The sequence below is a fragment of the Eleginops maclovinus genome, chromosome 1 (genome assembly GCF_036324505.1).
Source record: "Eleginops maclovinus isolate JMC-PN-2008 ecotype Puerto Natales chromosome 1, JC_Emac_rtc_rv5, whole genome shotgun sequence".
Classification (NCBI taxonomy): Eukaryota; Metazoa; Chordata; class Actinopteri; order Perciformes; family Eleginopidae; genus Eleginops; species Eleginops maclovinus.
Window position 1 is genome coordinate 23506466 of NC_086349.1, and position 20055 is coordinate 23526520.

General features: G+C 39.8%; 1 protein-coding gene across 2 annotated transcripts; it reads left to right on the top strand.

Annotated features, from left to right (window-relative positions):
• Positions 1–1389: 1389 nt before the first annotated feature.
• hnf4a (hepatocyte nuclear factor 4, alpha) lies at positions 1390–19558 on the top strand. 2 transcript variants are annotated; one of them, XM_063887188.1, is made up of 10 exons: positions 1390–1569; positions 14948–15122; positions 15598–15692; positions 16132–16238; positions 16328–16483; positions 17183–17270; positions 17375–17527; positions 17642–17878; positions 17993–18115; positions 18584–19558. In XM_063887188.1, exons 1-10 carry the CDS (start codon positions 1521–1523, stop codon positions 18724–18726), a joined length of 1326 nt encoding a protein of 441 aa, XP_063743258.1. In that variant the 5' UTR covers positions 1390–1520; the 3' UTR covers positions 18727–19558. The 2 variants fall into 2 exon arrangements, with proteins under 2 accessions (XP_063743258.1, XP_063743249.1); XM_063887179.1 differs by lacking the exon at positions 1390–1569 and adding an exon at positions 13869–14080.
• The last annotated feature ends 497 nt before the right edge of the window (positions 19559–20055 follow it).

A 20055-nucleotide genomic window follows, 5' to 3' on the forward strand; every position in this document is an offset into this window, starting at 1 on the left:
GTTACTACTTTTTCAAGATGTCCGTTAGGATATGATTTTTATTGGAGTTTGTAAAATGATATGCGTGATTCAAATCAACAAGCCAGAGCTAGGTCTAAAAAGCTTGTTAAAACAACCAACCAACCAGAGCATGAACATTTTTTTTTTTTTGAAAATGTGAAAAGGCTAGGGATCGACAGTGAAGGCTCTGAAGATCGACCTGTTGGTTACCCCTGGTCTAGAGCTTTGTGTACATTGGATTCTCTTGTCTGTCATCACCAGTTAATGACCCCACAGACACTTAAAGAAATAGTATAATTTGTTTATGGTTTAATAGAATCATTTACATTTGTGTCTAAAAGAAGATGATGCTACCTGAGACGGTTAGCTTAGCTTAGCAAGAAGACTGGAAAGAGAGGGAAACTACTAGCCTGGTTGTCTGAAGCTAACAACTATTAAGCATACTTTGTTCAAAAACAACAAATTGTCTTGTTTATTTCCTGAATCAAGCTAAGAGGTAGTCCAGCGTAGAGATGACATGTTTATAAGTTCATTTCAGAGGTTTTTATTTGAACAGAGCTAGACTAGCTGCTTTTCAAGGTAGCCTAAAGTCTTTACCATAAGCTAAGCTAAGCTAACTGGCTACAGGCTGTAGTGATATTGAGCCTCTTATTTAACTACAGTAACCTGCTAGAAAGAGAACAAAAAGTGCAGAATTTCACAAAAGGTGCTTAAGCAACTATAAATCACTTAAAGCCCATAAAAACACTAGTGTTAGAAAGTAAGTGATAAATCCTGAATCCGACATCGATGGGATTGTAAATCTTTATTTATGAAAACATCCAAAGAAAATGTGTCAATCTTCCTGTGAAATTGGTAAACTATATATCAGATGGATATTTTATGCAGTGAAGCAGGTGTGACATTTCCATTTCAGACAGGAAACGGTGTAAATACAATTTTTGAATTAGATTTCAGTGGGTGTCATGCCATCCACAAGGGATTCACGCCCAATTTTATATCCATCATTGACTTTTTTCCTTAAGTAAAAACAAAATTGGTGAGGTCACTCATCACAGTTTGCTCGCTGCCACCCTCAGTACATGCTCCACTCCTCTCTGTCTTTTATTTCACTCTCCACCCTCCAGCTTTCCCTCTTCTTTTTGTATAAACTCAGTTTCTTATTCAGCGTTCTTAGTCACTTCTAATCTGTATGTGGAGAAACTGCTATTTGGTGATGAGAAAGAGGGAAAAGTGCATAATTAATGTCTATTTGAGTTTCTATCATCATGTTGCCTTAGTTACAGCTGCTATATAGATTGGTGTCCATACGAGCCTAGTTACTGTTTAACCTCCCCACCCACATTTGCCCAGATTAGGAAAATCAATAAGATAACAGCGGCAACACCGGCCTTACCTTGCACCAACACAACCCTTGTCACACTACAGCAACCTGTGCCAAACTTCCACATTTTACACCTTATGGTGACGGAGGGAAAAGTGGATTTAAAACACATGTTTGAGAGAAAGCAGAGGACGACATGGTCAATGTAAAAGCACAAGTCACTTCGATTATGGAACCTCCATTTGGTGAGTACACACTTTCTTGTTTTTGTCAACTCGGTCGGAGAGAAAAGCTGTAGTGTGTGACAGCTGTTTGCCTTTTCTTTCTTTTTCGTTGGCTTGTGCAGTGGCTGTTGGGCTCCAGAGCTCTGCTGGATCACAACAGATTCAGGAGAGGGTAAATAATTATCATCGCCATTTGTGTCTGCCTTTTTCACACGGCTGTAATCCAGGAGGTGTGTCAGAGATATGGAGGTTGTTAAAAAAAAGGCCATGGGAGCCCAGCCTGACGGTGATGATGGTGCAGAGTGTTTGAGATGTCGGAGCAGTGGGAGAGGATTTTAGCTTGACGTAGTTGTTGATACAAGAGGAAGTTTACAGGATCATTTGAAAGGTTTTTAGGTTGATGATGTTGGTGCTGGAAGTTTTGAGAAGCTGCAGTATTGGATGAAGGCTGATGTATTTTTCTCCTAGCGGAAAATATTCTCTTTGTAACTGAAAATACTTTGAAAAAGCTAGCTTGGTTGGTCTCCAGGATACAATGCAGTACAGACAAAGCAATCCCCATCCCTTACATCTCTCTTCACACATCACTGCTACAGGCAGTGCATCTCCCTCCTGTGTAATGCCTGTTTTGAATCTCAATGAAAGTGAAGGCCACTGTACACAGTACTGCCTCTCTCATATCAGCTTTCTAATACAGCAGTTAATGGAGGTGTTGTTTTTACTCCTGTGATCATTCGTTGAATGATTTGCATGTCACAGTGGGACCAGAAGATGCAAATATCACAAAGCTTGGGCAAAATGAGAAGTAATACAAGAAAGTCATACAAGAAATGGCTTGTTCACATTCAACATAATAATGCATGGGTGAAATGGGTTTCATTCATCATGACAATATCTTTAGCAACACACGACCCACCACACTGAGATCTGATGATTTAGGAAAGGGCCCGTTATATTCTATAGTAAGGGGCAAGCAGATTATTATATGTAATGTTTAGAGGATATCAGAAATACTTTAATAATCTCAGGGTCAAATTGGTTTTCTGGATAGTTGTTCCATTCTGAAATTAATCAAATAAAAGATAAAAAATGTTAAGATCTTTAAACAGAAAAAAATAAAGAAATATGTCCAATAAATATCTAAAGAATAAAATATATAGAGAATTAAAAATGATTATGCTAATGTTCTGGTTAACATTTGTATGTAGTGCCTCTACTGGGACATGTCTCCATGCTTTAATGTTCAAACAGCTCTTTATTTTCCTCATACTGCCTGTGCTGCAGCTCCTCTTTTCACCCTCTGTCTGAAACCAGAGCCCTGTTGTGATTGGTCAACCACTTGGAGATGTCCCGCCCCTTAGCCAATCATGTACAATGTGTTGGAGCGCTAGCCAATAGAAGCATGAGTGTTACATAGTGATGTCACTCTGTTTCGGAAGTAAACAAAGTCAAATGGAGGCGTTTTAGGCAGGGGGGGAATGTGTGTGAGGTAAACTCCATCTGGAGGGAACACAGGGATTTTAGCCTTTTGAAGACCATTTACACGTACTGAAATATAAACGCACTACAGGACAGGCGAAACCCCAAAAAAGTATAATAGGCTCTCTTTAAGGATGTATGTCTTCAGTAGAAATGAAAAGAATAGGATGCCGGACAGTATTGATAAATACTAACATTGATATGTTCTGTCTTAATGAGCTTTATCCTTTAGATTGAATGCTACAGTCACACGTGAGAAGTGATTGTAGTGTATATTTTTATCAAACTGTGGGCCCGATTTAAAAAAAATAATGACTATAACGTCGGTCACTGCTTTGCCTTCTTCATCCCTGACCACAACTTTGTCTCACCTGCTTTGCATTGTTTTCGAGTATAGTAGCAACGTTGTTTTTTATCCATATTCTCAACAAATCTTCCAAAACCAGGACGTTTATGTTACGTGTCTGGCAGCTGCCTACACTAAGCCTCTTTTTGGCCTGGATTGGGTTATAAAGTGCTTCTTTGTCCAAACAAACTGTAAGTCACTGTTCAGTTTGCTTCAAAACTCTGATGACATTAAGACTCTAGCAGGCAATACATATTCAGCACTTTCTTCAGATTATAGGAGCCACTTTAAATATGATAACTAAAGCCTAATTTCTACAAAGCCAGAGTTATTTCCTGTACCAAAACAGTATTTTGTATTAATCATGTGCAGAGGAAAGCTCTTAAAATGTCCTATTAGCAATGTAACTGCCGTCCTGCAACGCACAGAACTCGTGTCCAACATATGGGATTAATTGCCCAACGGTCACAACCTGGACAAACTCCCGAGCTCCGCTGTTGGCTGAATCACTTGCTGAATGTAAACATGACAGCAGCCGTTCAACAGATCCTCAGCAGAAATCTGTTTGCCTTCAGAGCTGAATGACCTGACAGAGGGGCACTGAGGCCCCTGATACACACCGTCTGATTTAACAGGTCTAATAAAAACCTCTGTGTTTTTTCTGCAACGTTTTTCACGCTGTTATTTTAAACACATTTGTCACAAATGATGCATGTTGCTGTCTGGGACCTGATGGAGATTTGGAAGGAAGAAACGAATTTAGAGCAGCTAAAATGTGCTAAATATTGCAACGTTTTTATTCAATGTTTTGAACTGAGAGTAGTGGAAGAGATGTATGAAGATCTTTCACAGCATTCTCATTTTACTCTAGAAGCAGATCTATCAGCTAAAAGTATGGGCGTTAAAATGCCAGTCAGTGTTATACAGTATATCCTGATGCATTCATATGTAAGCAAATTCTTTACATTTTAGATTGAAACGTTGAACCAAGTAGTTTATAAACTGGATGATGTTGCCCAGTCGTGAAAATTACAGATTTCTTTTGTTGCTGTACACTTAATTAGTAGTATTATTAGTAAAAGCACTTGTTATGCGTATGGCCCATTTCAAATATCTTAAATGCTGTTGTAAGATAAATGCATAAAGGGGTCTATCAGCTGGTAAAGGTGGAGCTCATTTGAAGTACTTTATATATATAACTGCAATTTGTCTTGCTAGTCAATCGCAGCCACCTGGACTTTTTTGGGAAGTATAGGCTAAAAGACACATGCGCTAAAACAAAGCGTTTCAGATGGAGGGTGCATGCTGTTAAATTCAGGCAGACAGTATGAGGAAAATAATATACATTTGAGCTGCATGTTCCGGTAGTAATCCAAAGTACTGTTTGTAAACCTAAAATGAGCATGATGCGTGCCCTTTAAGGACTATTCATTTGGAGGTATTGTTTGGTCATCATATTTTCAAGTTTGGATATATTACTATTTTTAAAATTGCTTTTATGGAGGTATTAATGTTTCCATCTATATTTTTTTATTTTGCTTTGTTCCAATTTTCTGCTGTGAAGTGACATTAAATAGTATAGAAAGTAGAAAGTATTACGTTTCATTGAATTACAACAAAATGCAACAAAAACCATAAAGCAATAAAACTGAGCAACAACAAAATATGATCTAGATGTACAGTAGGCAGAAAGCGCCAGTATTACACACTGATAATCCGGGTGTTCAAGTCTCCAATCAAATCTCATTGTGACAGGCATTAGGGGGATTATCCCCGGCCGCTGTGGGCCCTTACAGCCGGCCCAGTGGCCCCGGCAAAACAGCAGCACTATCCGGTAACAGCGGCCCTGCTTCTCCTCCAAGCCGGCCTCAGCCTGGCCGGGCCCCAGAGAGCCGCCGAGGCTCATGGGCCTCCTCTCCGCTGGCCGGCTCACTGTCAGGCCTTCAGAGGGATGTACGGCCAGGATGGCACGCTGCACTTCACTGACCCAGGTAAAAGGGACGGAAACGGAGAGAGAAGGCTTGGAAATTCAGGATCCGGTGTGTAGATTATTCCAGAAGCGAGGGTGTTAAAGCCGTTAGAAGTAAAGCTGCTGCAAGCTCAAGTACAATGGTGGTGTGTGTTTCCTTGTTCCAAATACTGCTTTGCATCAAGCGTGTTGCAGGAGTGGAAAGCTTTACATATTGATTGTTATAGTCATCTTTTAGTGTACACTTTCTTTAATTATTGGATTCTATGCATGGAGTATTTTTGGATGCAGGATAATTCAGTTTGTGGATAAAATATATGAGCCTGGTTTACTGCTGTGAGTTGGGTGTGTTGTGCTATTTGTCCACATGATGGCAGTAGTGATTTCATTTTGACTGGCAGTGTTAGAAGGTAACCCAGTACACTGCAGTTTAATTTAAGCCACTTTACTTAGTGGAAAAAGGAACAAATTACACTAACATTGCACATAATTATAATTTGAACCAGGTTCCAGTAATCACAGTATTTCCATTTCTTGCTACCTCGTACTTGTACTGCTCTACTTTACACATCAGGTGGAAACATTGTACTTTTACTCCAGCTACAAAATGCTCTTTTACTCTTAATTAAACTTAACAATAATCCAAAGTAAAATATAGAATATCATAATCCTGCACAATGTCTACCTTTATTTGGTGTATTTTTGTATAATTTTTGGGAGGGATTTAGTGTTTCTTATATTTTATATTAATGTATTTATTGCTTTTATTGTATTGCTAAACTTGTTGAATTAAATTGAGTTTTTTCTACTTTTACTAAAGAAAAACACACAGCAGAGGCCTGTTGCACGATTTGAATGCTAATCCACTTTTTGCTGACATTTTGTGCTTTTGTTTAAGATTTATTGACCACTTTAACGTGTATGGAGTATTTCTTTTTATGCTGTGGTGTTGCTTGTTTCTCCCATAAAATAAAGAAAGATTTGAATACTCTTTTTATCTCAAAATCAGGCCTATGTTTAAACCGTCCAACCAAAAATCTGGGTTACTGAAGCCAGATAAACAATGATTATGTGCCTTCTTGAATTGATTTGAAGTAGAATTAAATGTCATTTTGTGAAAGAAAACGATGCAATTTAACACAACTTCCACAGAGAGTTTAAAGCTACTGCTAGTGTTCACCTCTTGTCCTTAGTGTGGCTTCTACATGTGTAGTGTTGTCACAATTAATCAGATCTCAATTTCAGACCTAGCTCTCTTTGATTAAGGTCATGCTCTGACTTCTCATATTTAGTGCCTTGTTATTGAAGCTGTGGAGGTTAAACGCATATCGATCGGCTGCAGGCTGAAGGACCTCAGGGAGAATCAGAGAGATAAGAGCAGAGCTGCTGACGGAGGGGATCGGGCCTGCAGTCAAAATGAATTCTCAGCAAAACACAGTTAATGATTACAGAGCCTTATCACACGCTGTGATTGATTTACATCTTGCATGAGTTTTTGTGTTTATTGATGCAATTGTTTACTTATTTGGTGGCACGGAGGCTACTTGAGTTTGTCAGTCGGACTGGATGTGAAACAACATGAAACATGTTTTTGTAGATTATAGATTTGTATTCCTCTGCTAAATATTTGAGGATGTTTCTTCAGCTTAAAACACTACATAGCTGTGTGGAAATAGTTAAACTGTTTGTGCATGAGGACGTCAACGCTGTGGTTCGTTTCCAATAAAAATAAAAAAAAGATTACCTTAATTCCATCAGTGTTTTTTAGAATCAAAGACACAATCTCTAAAATAATTTGGAAAAAACGATCAAATCATCGTAAAATCTCCTTAATTTATCTACATTATTCTATTACCCCGTAATATTATAAGGTACCAAGGAACTATATAGAAAATAGCATTTGCAAGAAAATATCCATTTTAAATTGATTGAAATCAACATCATGCAACACGGTTACCCCCCCCCCCCCCCCTCCCTTAAAGAGGTCAGGTTAAATGGATGAAGACTGACAAAAAATAAAACATTTTAAAGTTGATCGTTTCATTAACATTGAAAGGCCTCTGACGGGCAATCTGATTAAATCTGTGATAACATTTGCCATTTCTATAAAAAAAAACTACACCTTTCGCTTCTACAGGGGGTGAAGTGGATATGGTTCACAGGGTTTGTAGGCCTCTGGGAACAGCTTAACTTCTCCGGAGTTATAAAGAGGTATTATTTGACAGGAAAAATAGAAACAAGTTATTTATCTGACGTGTACAGAAGTAGATTCCACTATAATGCAGGAGAAAGACATACAGGAACACAAATGATCAGATTAAACACACCAAAGCACATTATCTTTACTTTAAATGGTAAATGAATCCTCACAAACAACCAATCTGTGTCATTAGAGTTAAAGAAAGCATTGACGATATTTCAGTGGCGTTGAAAACATGATATCCCCGCGGTCAGCCACAGAGGCTTGCATAAGTCGTGTTATTTGCAGATAGTTATCTGTTGACAAGGTCTTTGCCATGACACTCCACTCACCTATCTGCTCCATCTCCTGCAGGACAGCGAGCAGAGCCTCAAATCTGCTGCAGCCAGCACATTGTCTCCTTCTGTTTCCCTCTTATCAACATCAACACACTCCTGGATGCTGCTTCACAAACGCTCACATTTTCCCCCATGTGGTGCAGCTCTCTTTTAGAAAGAAACAAAAATAAAAGTCCCCGTCAGTGAATATTCCACATGTTTTTAACTCCTCCTGGCCACAGGGATCGTCTCTTTATCCCAGATGTTAGTTCCTGTATTTTCATTTATTTGACTGTGCCGCTTTCCAGGCCGCCTGCCTTTCAGATCGGGCTTAGGGGAAATGAAATGTAGTCATTGAGGAGAAGGTACAAATAGGCAGCGGTTGCAAATGGAGTTTGGTCAGTGGTCGGAGATTCCTATTCAAAAGATAGACAGGACTTTGTTCACAGTTTGAAGTTTCAAAGGGGAGAATCACAAAAGTGTTACATCAGGTCTCAGCGATCCTTTGACTTTTAGCCCCGGGGCAGGAGTTTGGGTGACTGATTATAAGACAGCTCTCTCTGGTCCATCACATTTCAACATGGCAGCCGCCCACTGCAGATATTAAACAGCTAAACATCAGGCGCTTAATGTCAGCGGCGGCCATTATCAAAGTACTGTGTTAAAATGCAGTTTCAGCTTGGACACCTGCTTATCACATATTTGTTTTGTGCTTAAAAACATTACAATAGGTTGAGAGTATGGAAAATGTGATCTGGTTTTATTGGGCCATAAACTAATTACACATGACACACTCATTCAAATAAAAAACAGACAAAGAAAGGAATTAAAAAAAAGAAAAGATACACATTGAATCCAATAGGGAATTTGTAAATATATGTGTAATAAGATAGAATCAGAAGAAACCCTCTTTATTAGTCACATACATGCACACAGCAGAGCACACACAGTGAAATTGGTCCTCTGCATTTAACCCATCCTAGTTCTAGGAGCAGTGGGCAGCTATTGTGCAGCGCCCGAGGAGCAATGGGGAGGGGGGGATTGGAGGTGTCCGGTGCCTTGCTCAAGGGCACCACAGCAGGGCCTAGGAGGTGAACTGGGACCTCTCCAAGTAGCAGTCCACTTTCCATATTTCATGTCTGTTCGGGGACTTGAACCGGCGACCCTACGATTCCCAGTCCAAGCCCCTACTGACTGAGCCACTGCTGGACTAAAATATATATATATAATAAAATATAAATAAATGTATGCTTCATGCCGAATCACGACACAGGGTACAACGTAATACAACACAGATCAACAGACTCCCACCTCTACAGCCTTGCATGACATGCTTTGAACATTGTCTGTATTAAATATTATCAAAAAGTACATTTATGATAAGAAATCGTCGTATATTCACACATCTTTCCTATTCCCTTTTCCTTTGACTCTTTTTATATTGATTCCTTTGTCATATTGTAAGCTGTTTGGCCTCCATTGAGTTCAGTTTTTTAATCCAGAAACCCCAAAACTGTTGCTAAATACATAACCACAGCATGGACTCAGTTTAGATTTTAATTGTCCTTTCTTTATTGTGGTAGATATTTTGTAAGAGAGCCTCATCACGCTTAGGCAGAGCTAACGTTAGCATTCCGTGCTAATGTGAATAATTACAATGTTCACCGTGTTAGTTTAGCTTTGTATGCTAACAAATGCTAGCTAGTATTAAAGACATTACAGCTGAGGCTAATGGGAATATCATTATCAGCCTCAGTGTGTGTGTGTGTGTGTGTGTGTGTGTGTGTGTGTGTGTGTGTGTGTGTGTGTGTGTGTGTGTTGTGTCACGAAAATAACTGTTCTAGGAGATACCTACTATAGCGTGAAATAAGAATTATCATGTCAAAGTGGAGCCACAAAATACAAATATGAACGTGAAAATTAGCATGATGGGGCCTCTTTAATATCTAAACATGCATTAGGTCAGGGTGCCCAAACTATGGCCCATGGCCACCTGCAGCCCGCTGTCCATTTTTAATTGGCCCTCAGCAAATTCAAGAATCAGAAACAGAATCCCTTTATTCGTCCCTCAGAGGGGAATTTTAAAAGTATAACGGCCCTCAGATGAAACTTGTGCTTCTCTTATATTGTACTTCTTAGTATGTAAAAGTAAATTACACAGCATTATTCATGTGTTATTAAGCCCACTTTAGCCCACATATTCAGTCGATTAAAGATGAAAAACAGAGTTGATATAAAAAGCCCAATAATTTGCTTAACAAGCTTTAAATATACCCTTCATATTTCCCCTTATTATGATTTTCTGAAGCTTCTGGTTCAAGGAAGGAGCTAAACGAAACCCTGTGGAAGCTTTTTCAATTATCAAGCAACACGTACCTTCATTTGATTGATTTTGCTAACTTATACCTTAAATTATGAGGCAATACACTTCACCTCGAGTGAGTTGCCCTACCCTTTGTATATTGTTCTGTATGTGGCCCTGCAGTGAAACATAATTTGGATACCCCTGCATCAGACATATGAACCATTTTTCCCCACATGAAGCAGGACCTGTTGTGTCTCTATAGAACAGCCCAGTCTGTGGCTCCGTAGTATAAATATTGCAACTCCATTAGAAATGATCCCCAGAATACAACTTTATTCTGGTCGTAGCTCTTTGAGTTACAAAGCCTCGTGCAATCCATCTTATGTGCTCTACAGTAAGTCAAGACACCACCACCACCACCACCTCAAAACACAGATAAGTTGACGGAGATCTCTTGGCTAACCTGTCCTCTATCTCACACATTGGAACCGTTTGTCAGGTTGTGATTAAGAAAGTTGTAACTGAGCAGATTATGCTTTATAGTCGTGTATATATGACTGTTCCTTGAGGAGTTCACAGAAATGTTAAGATGGGAGCAGAGATAAAAGCACTTTAATGACGGGGGGAGATAAGATTTGCTCTGAGTGACTCATTCATAGCTCCACACTGATTCTTCCATCCACCCCCCCCCCCCCCCTTGTGCTTAGTGCTTTGAAATAATCAGCACACTTCTTGAGCAAATATGGGCATTGCAGAAGAGCAGCACGGATCGAACGTGAAGAAATGTTGTAATGGACGACCTCTGTACACACGTGTGCAACGACTCGCTGCTCGGTTTGACGCAGGATAATCATGGAGAAGACACTAATCATTTTCTGATCATGAGTCATTGAGCCTGGTTGAGTTAATCAGGTTGTTAGAGATCAATTAATGTTAATCTATGTGGAAAAGAATAGTGGTTTAATCACAGCTTGATCACTTCCATTTTCACTTCTGATTGGATTACTCTGAGGGGGTTTTTCTGTCAATTTGTAATCATTGAACAGATCATCACGCACAGGAGCCTCGTTTCTCTGCTGCAAGAAAAATCATTTTATGAGCCCTCAGTATAATTTGAGTGTGTGGTTAACAAGTTCACGTACACAAGGTTTACTGCTACTGATGTTTCGGCCTGAACTCGGGATTGTTGACCTCCCGCTATGTACTGGCACTTTCTCTTCAAATACATGACTACTGTTTGCTGTGTGACATGCGTGGGGGTGGACACTGTGTGCAAGCAGACCATCTATTTTTTTAGAAGATTCAGAGACAGAAAACCACCCAAAAAACTGAACAATTTCAACTTTTTTATATGCAAGAAATTATTTTAGCGTTGCATTCTCAAATCAAATGTGACAAGTGTTACTCAAGATAATAAAAAGTGATACAGTTAATAAAAAATGAACACATAGCTTTGACTTGCCCCTACTGAGCATAGTAGTCGTTATGTTAAATACAGTTTATAGCCAATTAAATAACATTTCTAAGTGTTTATTCATGTATTCTTCTTGTAAAACATGTATTTAAAGATATCATGTGATCAGTTTTAGTAGTTTTAAAATAAACCTTCTGGATTTAGTCCACAGATTTTCTCTCTGCCTTTATTAGCGGATACATTATAATAAATACCTAATGTTTTAACTGTCCTATAAAATGTTTTGAAGCAGATATCATTTTAGCATACCTATATGAAATACTAGTGAAATAACTGATTATAAATGATGTTACCAATCATTCATTTACTGTTTCCACCCCAAATAGTTGACAAATACATAATTTCCCCTTCTTCTTAAGTATATTTTTACCATAAACACACACAGGCTGTTCATTCTACCATTACATGTATTTAAATAGCTGAGCAATACTTCCAATAATGACCACTGAAGAAGTTCCTCAAGTTGTACAAGTACTCCTAATCACTGTAATACATCATTGAGTTTTTCAAACCCAAGTGACGCCGTAGGTCTACAGTAGAAAAGCTTATTCGAAACCTGCTGCCGTTCCAACAACAAGTGTTGAGCTTTTCAGCGTTGCATTTTCACAAACAACTAAGTCTTTTACATAAAGGCATCACTTTGCTTAAGCAGGAGTTATTTCCTCTGTTAATTATGCAGGAATGAACTCAGTTTACCAGCGATGTGTTACACACTGATGTCGGTCTGAATATGACTTATATGATCTGACTCGCAGGTTTCGTTAAGTAGAAATACGACATTTTGTAGCAATTAAAAGTCCTGCTATCAAACCCATAAGTACAAAATAATTGACAATATTAGTTGCTTTAAGTATAAGGTACTTAGAAAGGACCCTTTTTAAGATTACCATAGATTACACATCATTATTACTGATTCATTGACATATAAAAAGCATTTAATCTAAAAGAGAACTGCTGATATTGTGTGTCATGGGGTATTCATTGATCCCAGTGTATTTGTTTGTTTGTTTGTTTGTTTGTGTTGAATGTTTGTCACTGAGCTGGGATCTGTTGTGTTTTTTGCTGCTGGTAAAGGTTTTGATGTATTGTCTGCACCAAATGTAGTTCATGACGTTGTTGTTTTTTTTATTTAAGGCTAGAGTAACATTTAATTAAAGTACAAAACAACTGGTTAAGAAACTTATATCAGTTTTATACCGGAAATGCAATCTCTAGCTTTCTATGTATTTCCTGTTATAATGGCCTAGTGCTTCTGTAATATCGGAGGGTCAGTGTGTCAGGAAGCTTCTTAAGAGTCTTAATCTGCAGTGTGAATTAAATGGTGGAAGTACAGGTCTTGTTCCTAGCTAAAAGGAACTGGGTCATAGTGTCTTTTTATCACCAATGGCTGTCACATGAATGTAGGAGTACTGTCTCTCTGTGAACTATAGTTGAGTGGAAATAGAAAGTAGCATACGATAGAAATTATCAAGTAACTACGTTAAAAACTGCCCTAATCTATCTTGAAAACGTCTCTAAACTAACAAGAAAACTGCTCTAAATTCTCTTAAAAACTGCTCTAAATTCTCTTAAAAACTGCTCTAAGCTACCTTAAAAACTGACAGCTCTAAACTACCTTAAAAACTGCTCTAAACTACCTTAGAAACGGCTCTAAATTCCCTTAAAAACTGCTCTAAACTACCTTAAAAACTGACAGCTCTAAACTACCTTAAAATGGCCCTAAATTCCCTTAAAAACGGCTCTACTAACCAAAAAACTGCTCTATATGACTTTGGGCTTCCCTGCAGACACTTAAGCTGCGCCTTCATTTTGTCTTATAGCTTTATAGCATAAAGCAGCCGCTCTAAATCTGTGTGCATGTGATAACAGCATGCACCAGAAAGTGCTGGCTGTAAAACAAGAGCCGGTTTAAGGTGGTGAAGGAGTGATTTGGCAAAGGAGTGGGAGGAATTGTTTATCCATTACTGATGAGAGGACCCAGGAGATATGTCAGATATCAAACTACGACTATCTCTAGTCAAAAAAACTAAAGACAACCCTGTGAATCACCATTGAAGGGTTAGCTAGTTAACCATCAACCACAGAGGCACTCCACCTCTCAGCACGAGGGAGAGAGGAGGCGCTGTCAGTCACTGGTCTCCTCTCTGACACCAGTGGATCCCCATCAGCCTCCACTGGGACAGGTAACCTTGTCACTGGGCGGAGCTATAGGCCTGGGGGGGGGGGGGGGGGGTTAGTGGAGGTGTGAGAAGTGAAGAGGAGGAGGAGGAGGGGGGGACATTAGCTTCTTGGACAAGTCTTTCTGCCCCTCTGTCAGGTAGTTGAGAATTTGTTTGTCCAAAGCACTAGCAGACATGGACATGGCAGACTACAGCGAGGCTCTGGACCCAGCCTACACCACGCTGGAGTTCGAAAACATGCAAGTGCTCCCCTTGGGCGCAGGTGAGTCACATATATGCAACCCTGGCGTTGAACTTTGAAACTTTTACTGATTTAAAACTTTGGTCAGGAGAGGACTGGCGTGAAGTGATAAAAAGGGGTCATCCGTTCATCGGCTCTCAGAGGGACGGACCCGAGCAGTGGTCTTCTTTTTATTTGTTTTATCACCCTGATTGTAAAACATTAGGGGACTTTGATTCACGAGAACCTGCTTTATTCTCAACACACTCTGTCCATTTGGTTTGAAGCATGTTTGAGCTTGTGGAGACCTCACTGGATTTGATATTCATCCTCTTATGAAGCAGAGTCTCATGGTCTCTGGTTACAAACAGTCTGTTCCCACAGAGGTGAAAGTGCAGGAAAGGGGTTCACAGTGACACCATCATATTTTTATATGCAGTCTCCCATGAAGTCTGGCTGTGATCCTGACTTAAATTCCCACAAAAAGGACTTGCCTCTCCACTTTCTCCTCTCCTCTTACATGTTTCTATATACCGTGATCCATCCTGACAACTTTAATCTATACCCTGACAGACGCTATGGCTGATTGATTGTCTGGTGACTGGGAGAAAAATAGAAAACTGTCTCCGGTGATTGTCTTTTTTTTTTAAAGAGGCAATCAAGCAGACATCAATTACGCTCTGTTGACTCTGTGTGAGCCACTCAAGCAGGTAACAGATCCTCATGAAGGCTGGGTTTTGATCAGGCTGATCAATGTATATTAACTATGAGTCATTCACACCTTCTCAAATCAAACCATCTGTCAAGTTAGAAACATGTCCCATCCAAATAAGCTGTTTGAAACACACTCTTCCTCCTGGTTTTGGTGTTAAAACTGACCTTTTGAGACACTTATTCTCCCTCTCTTAGACTCCTCTCCAGCTGAAAGTGCCACCATGAACGCCAGCGGCCACCTGGGGGCGGGAAGCCTGTGTGCCATATGTGGAGACCGAGCCACGGGCAAACACTACGGGGCCTCCAGCTGCGACGGCTGCAAGGGCTTCTTCAGACGCAGCGTTCGCAAAAACCACATGTACTCCTGCAGGTGAGGACAGATCCGAGTTTATTTCACTGTGAAGCAAAGCATTGCACATGAAGCCCTGCCAACTGATGTTTGTGTGAGGGAAAGGGGAACAAAAAAATGGACTGGATGTGTCAGTAAATTAGCTTCTTCTTGGGCTGCAGCTTATCTAGAGGTGATTATCTAGATTATTAAATCCATCTTTTTACGTTATAATGGCAGAAAATAGTTAGAAATGCCTGTGGTAATTCTACAAGTAGTCTTGAATCCAAAGAATATGAAGAACATCATGAAATCCTTACATTCAAGAGCTGGAAACAGACAATTTGTAAAGCATTTTTTGAATACTAAAATGACTTTCATCATCAAAATTGTCCCCAATTAATTTCCTGTCCAGCATTTTATTGACTTATTGTTGCAGCTGAGATTGCTTCACTCCTCCATGTTTCTTTTTTAATTCTTTGACAGCCCAAACAAACCTATTCCACTTATTTTCCAGGTTCAACAGACAATGCATTGTGGACAAAGACAAGCGAAATCAATGCAGATACTGCAGACTGAAGAAATGCTTCAGAGCCGGCATGAAGAAAGAAGGTAGGAGCCTCTTTTCATGCTTTCAGAGCAGGCTGACTGAATCTGTAAAACTCTATCAATGTGTTTTGGTGAGAAACACAGAAAAGGAGAATTTCCCATTAAATCAGCAAATCACTGCTGAGTGTGTGTGAGCTGTCCCCGCTGAATTGACGTGACTCGTCTGGGTGTGTTGCAATCGAGTAGTACTTTGTTAATGTTCACTGGATGGAGCGCCGGTGTCTCTAACCAGCTTATGCTGAGCAAACATTTCCGGGCAATAATAGCCATATACTGATAAACATGACAACCTTCGAAGACCTACTTTTCTTCTAAATGACTCTGCGTTCCTGCACAGAAAATGGAGATATCATTGTATTTTTTAAGGCTTAAGCTGCATGAAAGTGGAATATTTTTTCTCAGGATGGCAGAGATGATGCTATAGATCTGTGTGTGTTTTCAGCTGTGCAGAATGAAAGAGACAGAATCAGCACCAGGAGATCCAGCTATGAAGACAGCAGTTTACCATCCATCAATGCACTCATCCAGGCAGACGTACTTTCAAGACAGGTAAGACTAAATCATCACCAGGAATCACATCTAACTGTGATTTATCACCTGCAACAAGACATCCAATGACTCCACATCTGTGTATCTAGATCACCTCCCCTGCTCCTATACTGAACGGCGACATAAGGACCAAAAAGATCGCCGCCATCACAGACGTATCTGAGTCCATGAAGCAGCAGCTGCTGGTGTTGGTGGAGTGGGCCAAGTACATCCCAGCCTTCTGTGACCTACCTCTGGATGACCAGGTAAGACACACACACACACACACACACACACACACACACACACACACACACACACACACACACACACACACACACACACACACACACACACACACACACACACACACACACACACACACACACACACACACACACACACACACACACAGTGTACATAGTTGTTTAGACACCCTGGTCACTCATCAACCAGTCTGCCCAAAACCAAAGTGTGGGCTTCAGGAGCACATGGGTGTAGACTGAGAGGAAATGCACTTCCCAAATAAATAAAATGGACTCAAAACAAAGCAAATGCATTTAAAAACAAGTCTCTTAAAGCTTAAAATCTCACTCTACAAACAGTTAGTGTATTTAATGCTGGGTTAGAATATGATGAGCTGGTTTTAAATATATATCCCTATTCGGAAAATGAAGTGCTGAATCATTAACAGTGTGATCACCAGGCCTTGGTAACTGATTTGCTGATGTTGTATCAGTGAAGGAGCCGGTGTCTTCTGCCAGGTTTGAAATGTCTTGTTTTGTCAGTATGAAACTCTGCATTTTCTGTCATCATGGCATGCAAATTACATTTACATTTAATCGATTAGTCAACTATTGGTTGCAGTTTTAATACAATACATACACTACTAAACCATTTAAAACATGTAGAGAATCGCAGAGTTATAATCACTCTAATGAGTCAATGAATGAACTGTGTTTCAGGTGGCGTTGCTGCGAGCTCATGCTGGAGAACACCTCTTGCTCGGCGTTGCAAAGAGGTCGATGCTTTACAAAGACATCCTCCTATTAGGTAAAACTGACACATCAAGGAGTACTTTTTCCACACTTGTATGATTCTGTTTCAAAAAGGATGCTCTCATGATGGACTAAACTGAAAATGTGATGCTCCTGCAGGAAATGACCACATAATTCCCAGAAACTGCCCGGAGCTGGAGGTGGGACGGGTAGCAGTGAGGATCCTGGACGAGCTGGTGCTTCCCTTCCAGGAGCTTCAGATAGACGACAATGAATATGCCTGCCTTAAAGCCATAGTTTTCTTCGACCCAGGTACTGCTGCTGACTTTTCTTTGGATTCTGTTAGCCGCTTTTCAATATCCAACATGTTCCCACTCATTAACACGCTTCCCTTTGTAAACACCCCTGCTGTTTATTTGCCCACAGACGCTAAAGGTCTGAGTGACCCTGGAAAGATCAAGCGGATGCGATACCAAGTGCAGGTCAGCCTGGAAGACTACATCAACGACCGGCAGTACGACTCCCGGGGACGCTTCGGAGAGCTGCTCCTGCTGCTGCCAACGCTACAGAGCATCACCTGGCAGATGATCGAACAGATCCAGTTTGTCAAACTCTTCGGCATGGCCAAGATTGACAACCTGCTGCAGGAAATGCTTCTTGGAGGTGAGCTCTTTTAGATCATTTGTACCAAACCATGACCAGAGAGGACTGTGGCTTTCTTTTTGCAGTCACATATGCTGCAGTAAATTAACACTGACTGTATTTTTTGTCACCTAGGTTCTGCAAACGAGACTCCCCACGCACCTCACTCTCTGCACCCTCACCTGGTTCAGGAGCATCTCAGCAGCAATGTTATAGTGACCAGCAACATCCCAACAGCGATCCATAACGGTCAAATCTGTAAGCAGAAATGTGAAGTTAATTGTTGTGGCCTTTAAAATTCATTCTTCAGCTGCTTCCAATGCTATATACTGTTGGGAAACAAACTTTTCTGTGAGCTTGATCAGTTAATCAGGAGGATTAATCTAAGTGAACTCAAATCAATCGTATCTGAATGAACACAGACGGTTGAATCTCCCTCTCTCAGCTACATGTGCAGCCTGGTCAGGTAGCTGGAAGGACAAACAGGCTTGGCAGAGTAATCCTCTAAATTCTTCATGGAAACTAATCTGGCTTATTTTGTCAAAGGGAACTTCTGTTATTCTTTCTAAACATGTATAATGCTCTGAGAAATTTCACAAAAGTGCTTACTCCTTTATCTGTGTTGCACCCAAATCATGTTCTCCTAATGGTAAATATACACCTGGTTATGTGGCAGTTTTCTCCCTCTAAGTCACTACTGTTTCTTTCTGTGTTCCACTTTTTCAGCCACTCCTGAAACCCCAATACCGTCTCCACCTACTGCCTCCAGCTCTGAACATTATAAACTGCCTCAGGGGGTCATAGCCACCGTCCCCAAGCAGCCGACCTCCATCCCTCTACCTACTATTACAAAGCAGGAGGCCATCTAACAGTCCTCTGAACCCTTATTCCTTCAGTTTTTTTATTGTCTTAAACCAGGGTCTTTATATGTAACTTTATACATACTCAGCATTGAAGCTGTTAACCTGTCTGAAACAATAAAGTTGCTTTATATGTAGAATATAATAACAAATATGTCCCTTGCAGGTTGTTTTTTGTCTTCAGGGATGTATTTGTTCACACATGCAGCTGCAGTTAAACTCAGCGGAAGCCAAACAAAACTAAAGGCATCAAAAGTATCCTGTTCTGTAAGGTCGATAGATAAAAAGACGTCCATCGTTGTATATATGTAGTTTATTATTGGGTAACATCACTTCCTTCAGCATGGCCTCAGTGTGTGCAGTAAGGCTCATGTTAGACGTGATGTCAGTATTTTATGAATGTTACAACAGGCCTTATATTGTTGTGTATGTAGTGTTGCACAGTATTTTATTTTATGCTCATTAGTGATAAAAGTGTGTCAACTCTCAGTCAGGAACATAGCAATTCTTAATTTCATCAAAGCTTTAGGAAATCACTTGAACGACCTCATCTTTTATGTATCAGGATTAAAATCCATTTGTTAAAAATACATATTTACACAAGTAAAATTGAACCTACACTATGGAGCCACTCTATGTTCGGTCATCCACACTAAAGAAGTTTCCCAATAATATGTTGTAATGGTTTTTAAAAAGATATATTTTTTGTTTAGAACTTTGTCATGGTTTAACTGATGGAATAAACTGTGCCTCGTAACCTGTACTGCCTTACACACACACACAGGCATTGTTTCGCCTTACAATGTGAAGATGAATTAATAAATCTCAAGGTCTATTTTTACATTGCATTTTGTGCATTTCTTTATATCATCCTTGATTCTCTGAGGAATTATTGGGGAAAACAACTTCATAAAGAAAATATGACACAATGGAACAAGAATAGTCCAACGTGGCAGTGGTGGTGGTTCACTGATAGCGTCATGTTGCTTCAGACTGATAAAGTGCCATAAAGTCATTAAAGATATCAGTGATTCAAACAGAGGGAGAGGGTGGGGGTACTTAGGAAATATCTATACACCAGTTGAATAAGTGGAATATATTATCCTGTATATTATTAATCCGTAGTTATTATCAACGTTTTGCATTTAGCATAACTCAGATTGACACAACAAGCTTTAGAAATCAAAGTCACCGTTAAAAGATAGTATTTCTGACCAAAGCATATTTGAATACAGTAGTTAGATGTGTTATTGTTAAGATTGCATTTTATAATTTTAAGTAGAAAGCATACCTGGCAGATCTTGAGACGTGACTGGGATATATGCTATGCAATATGAA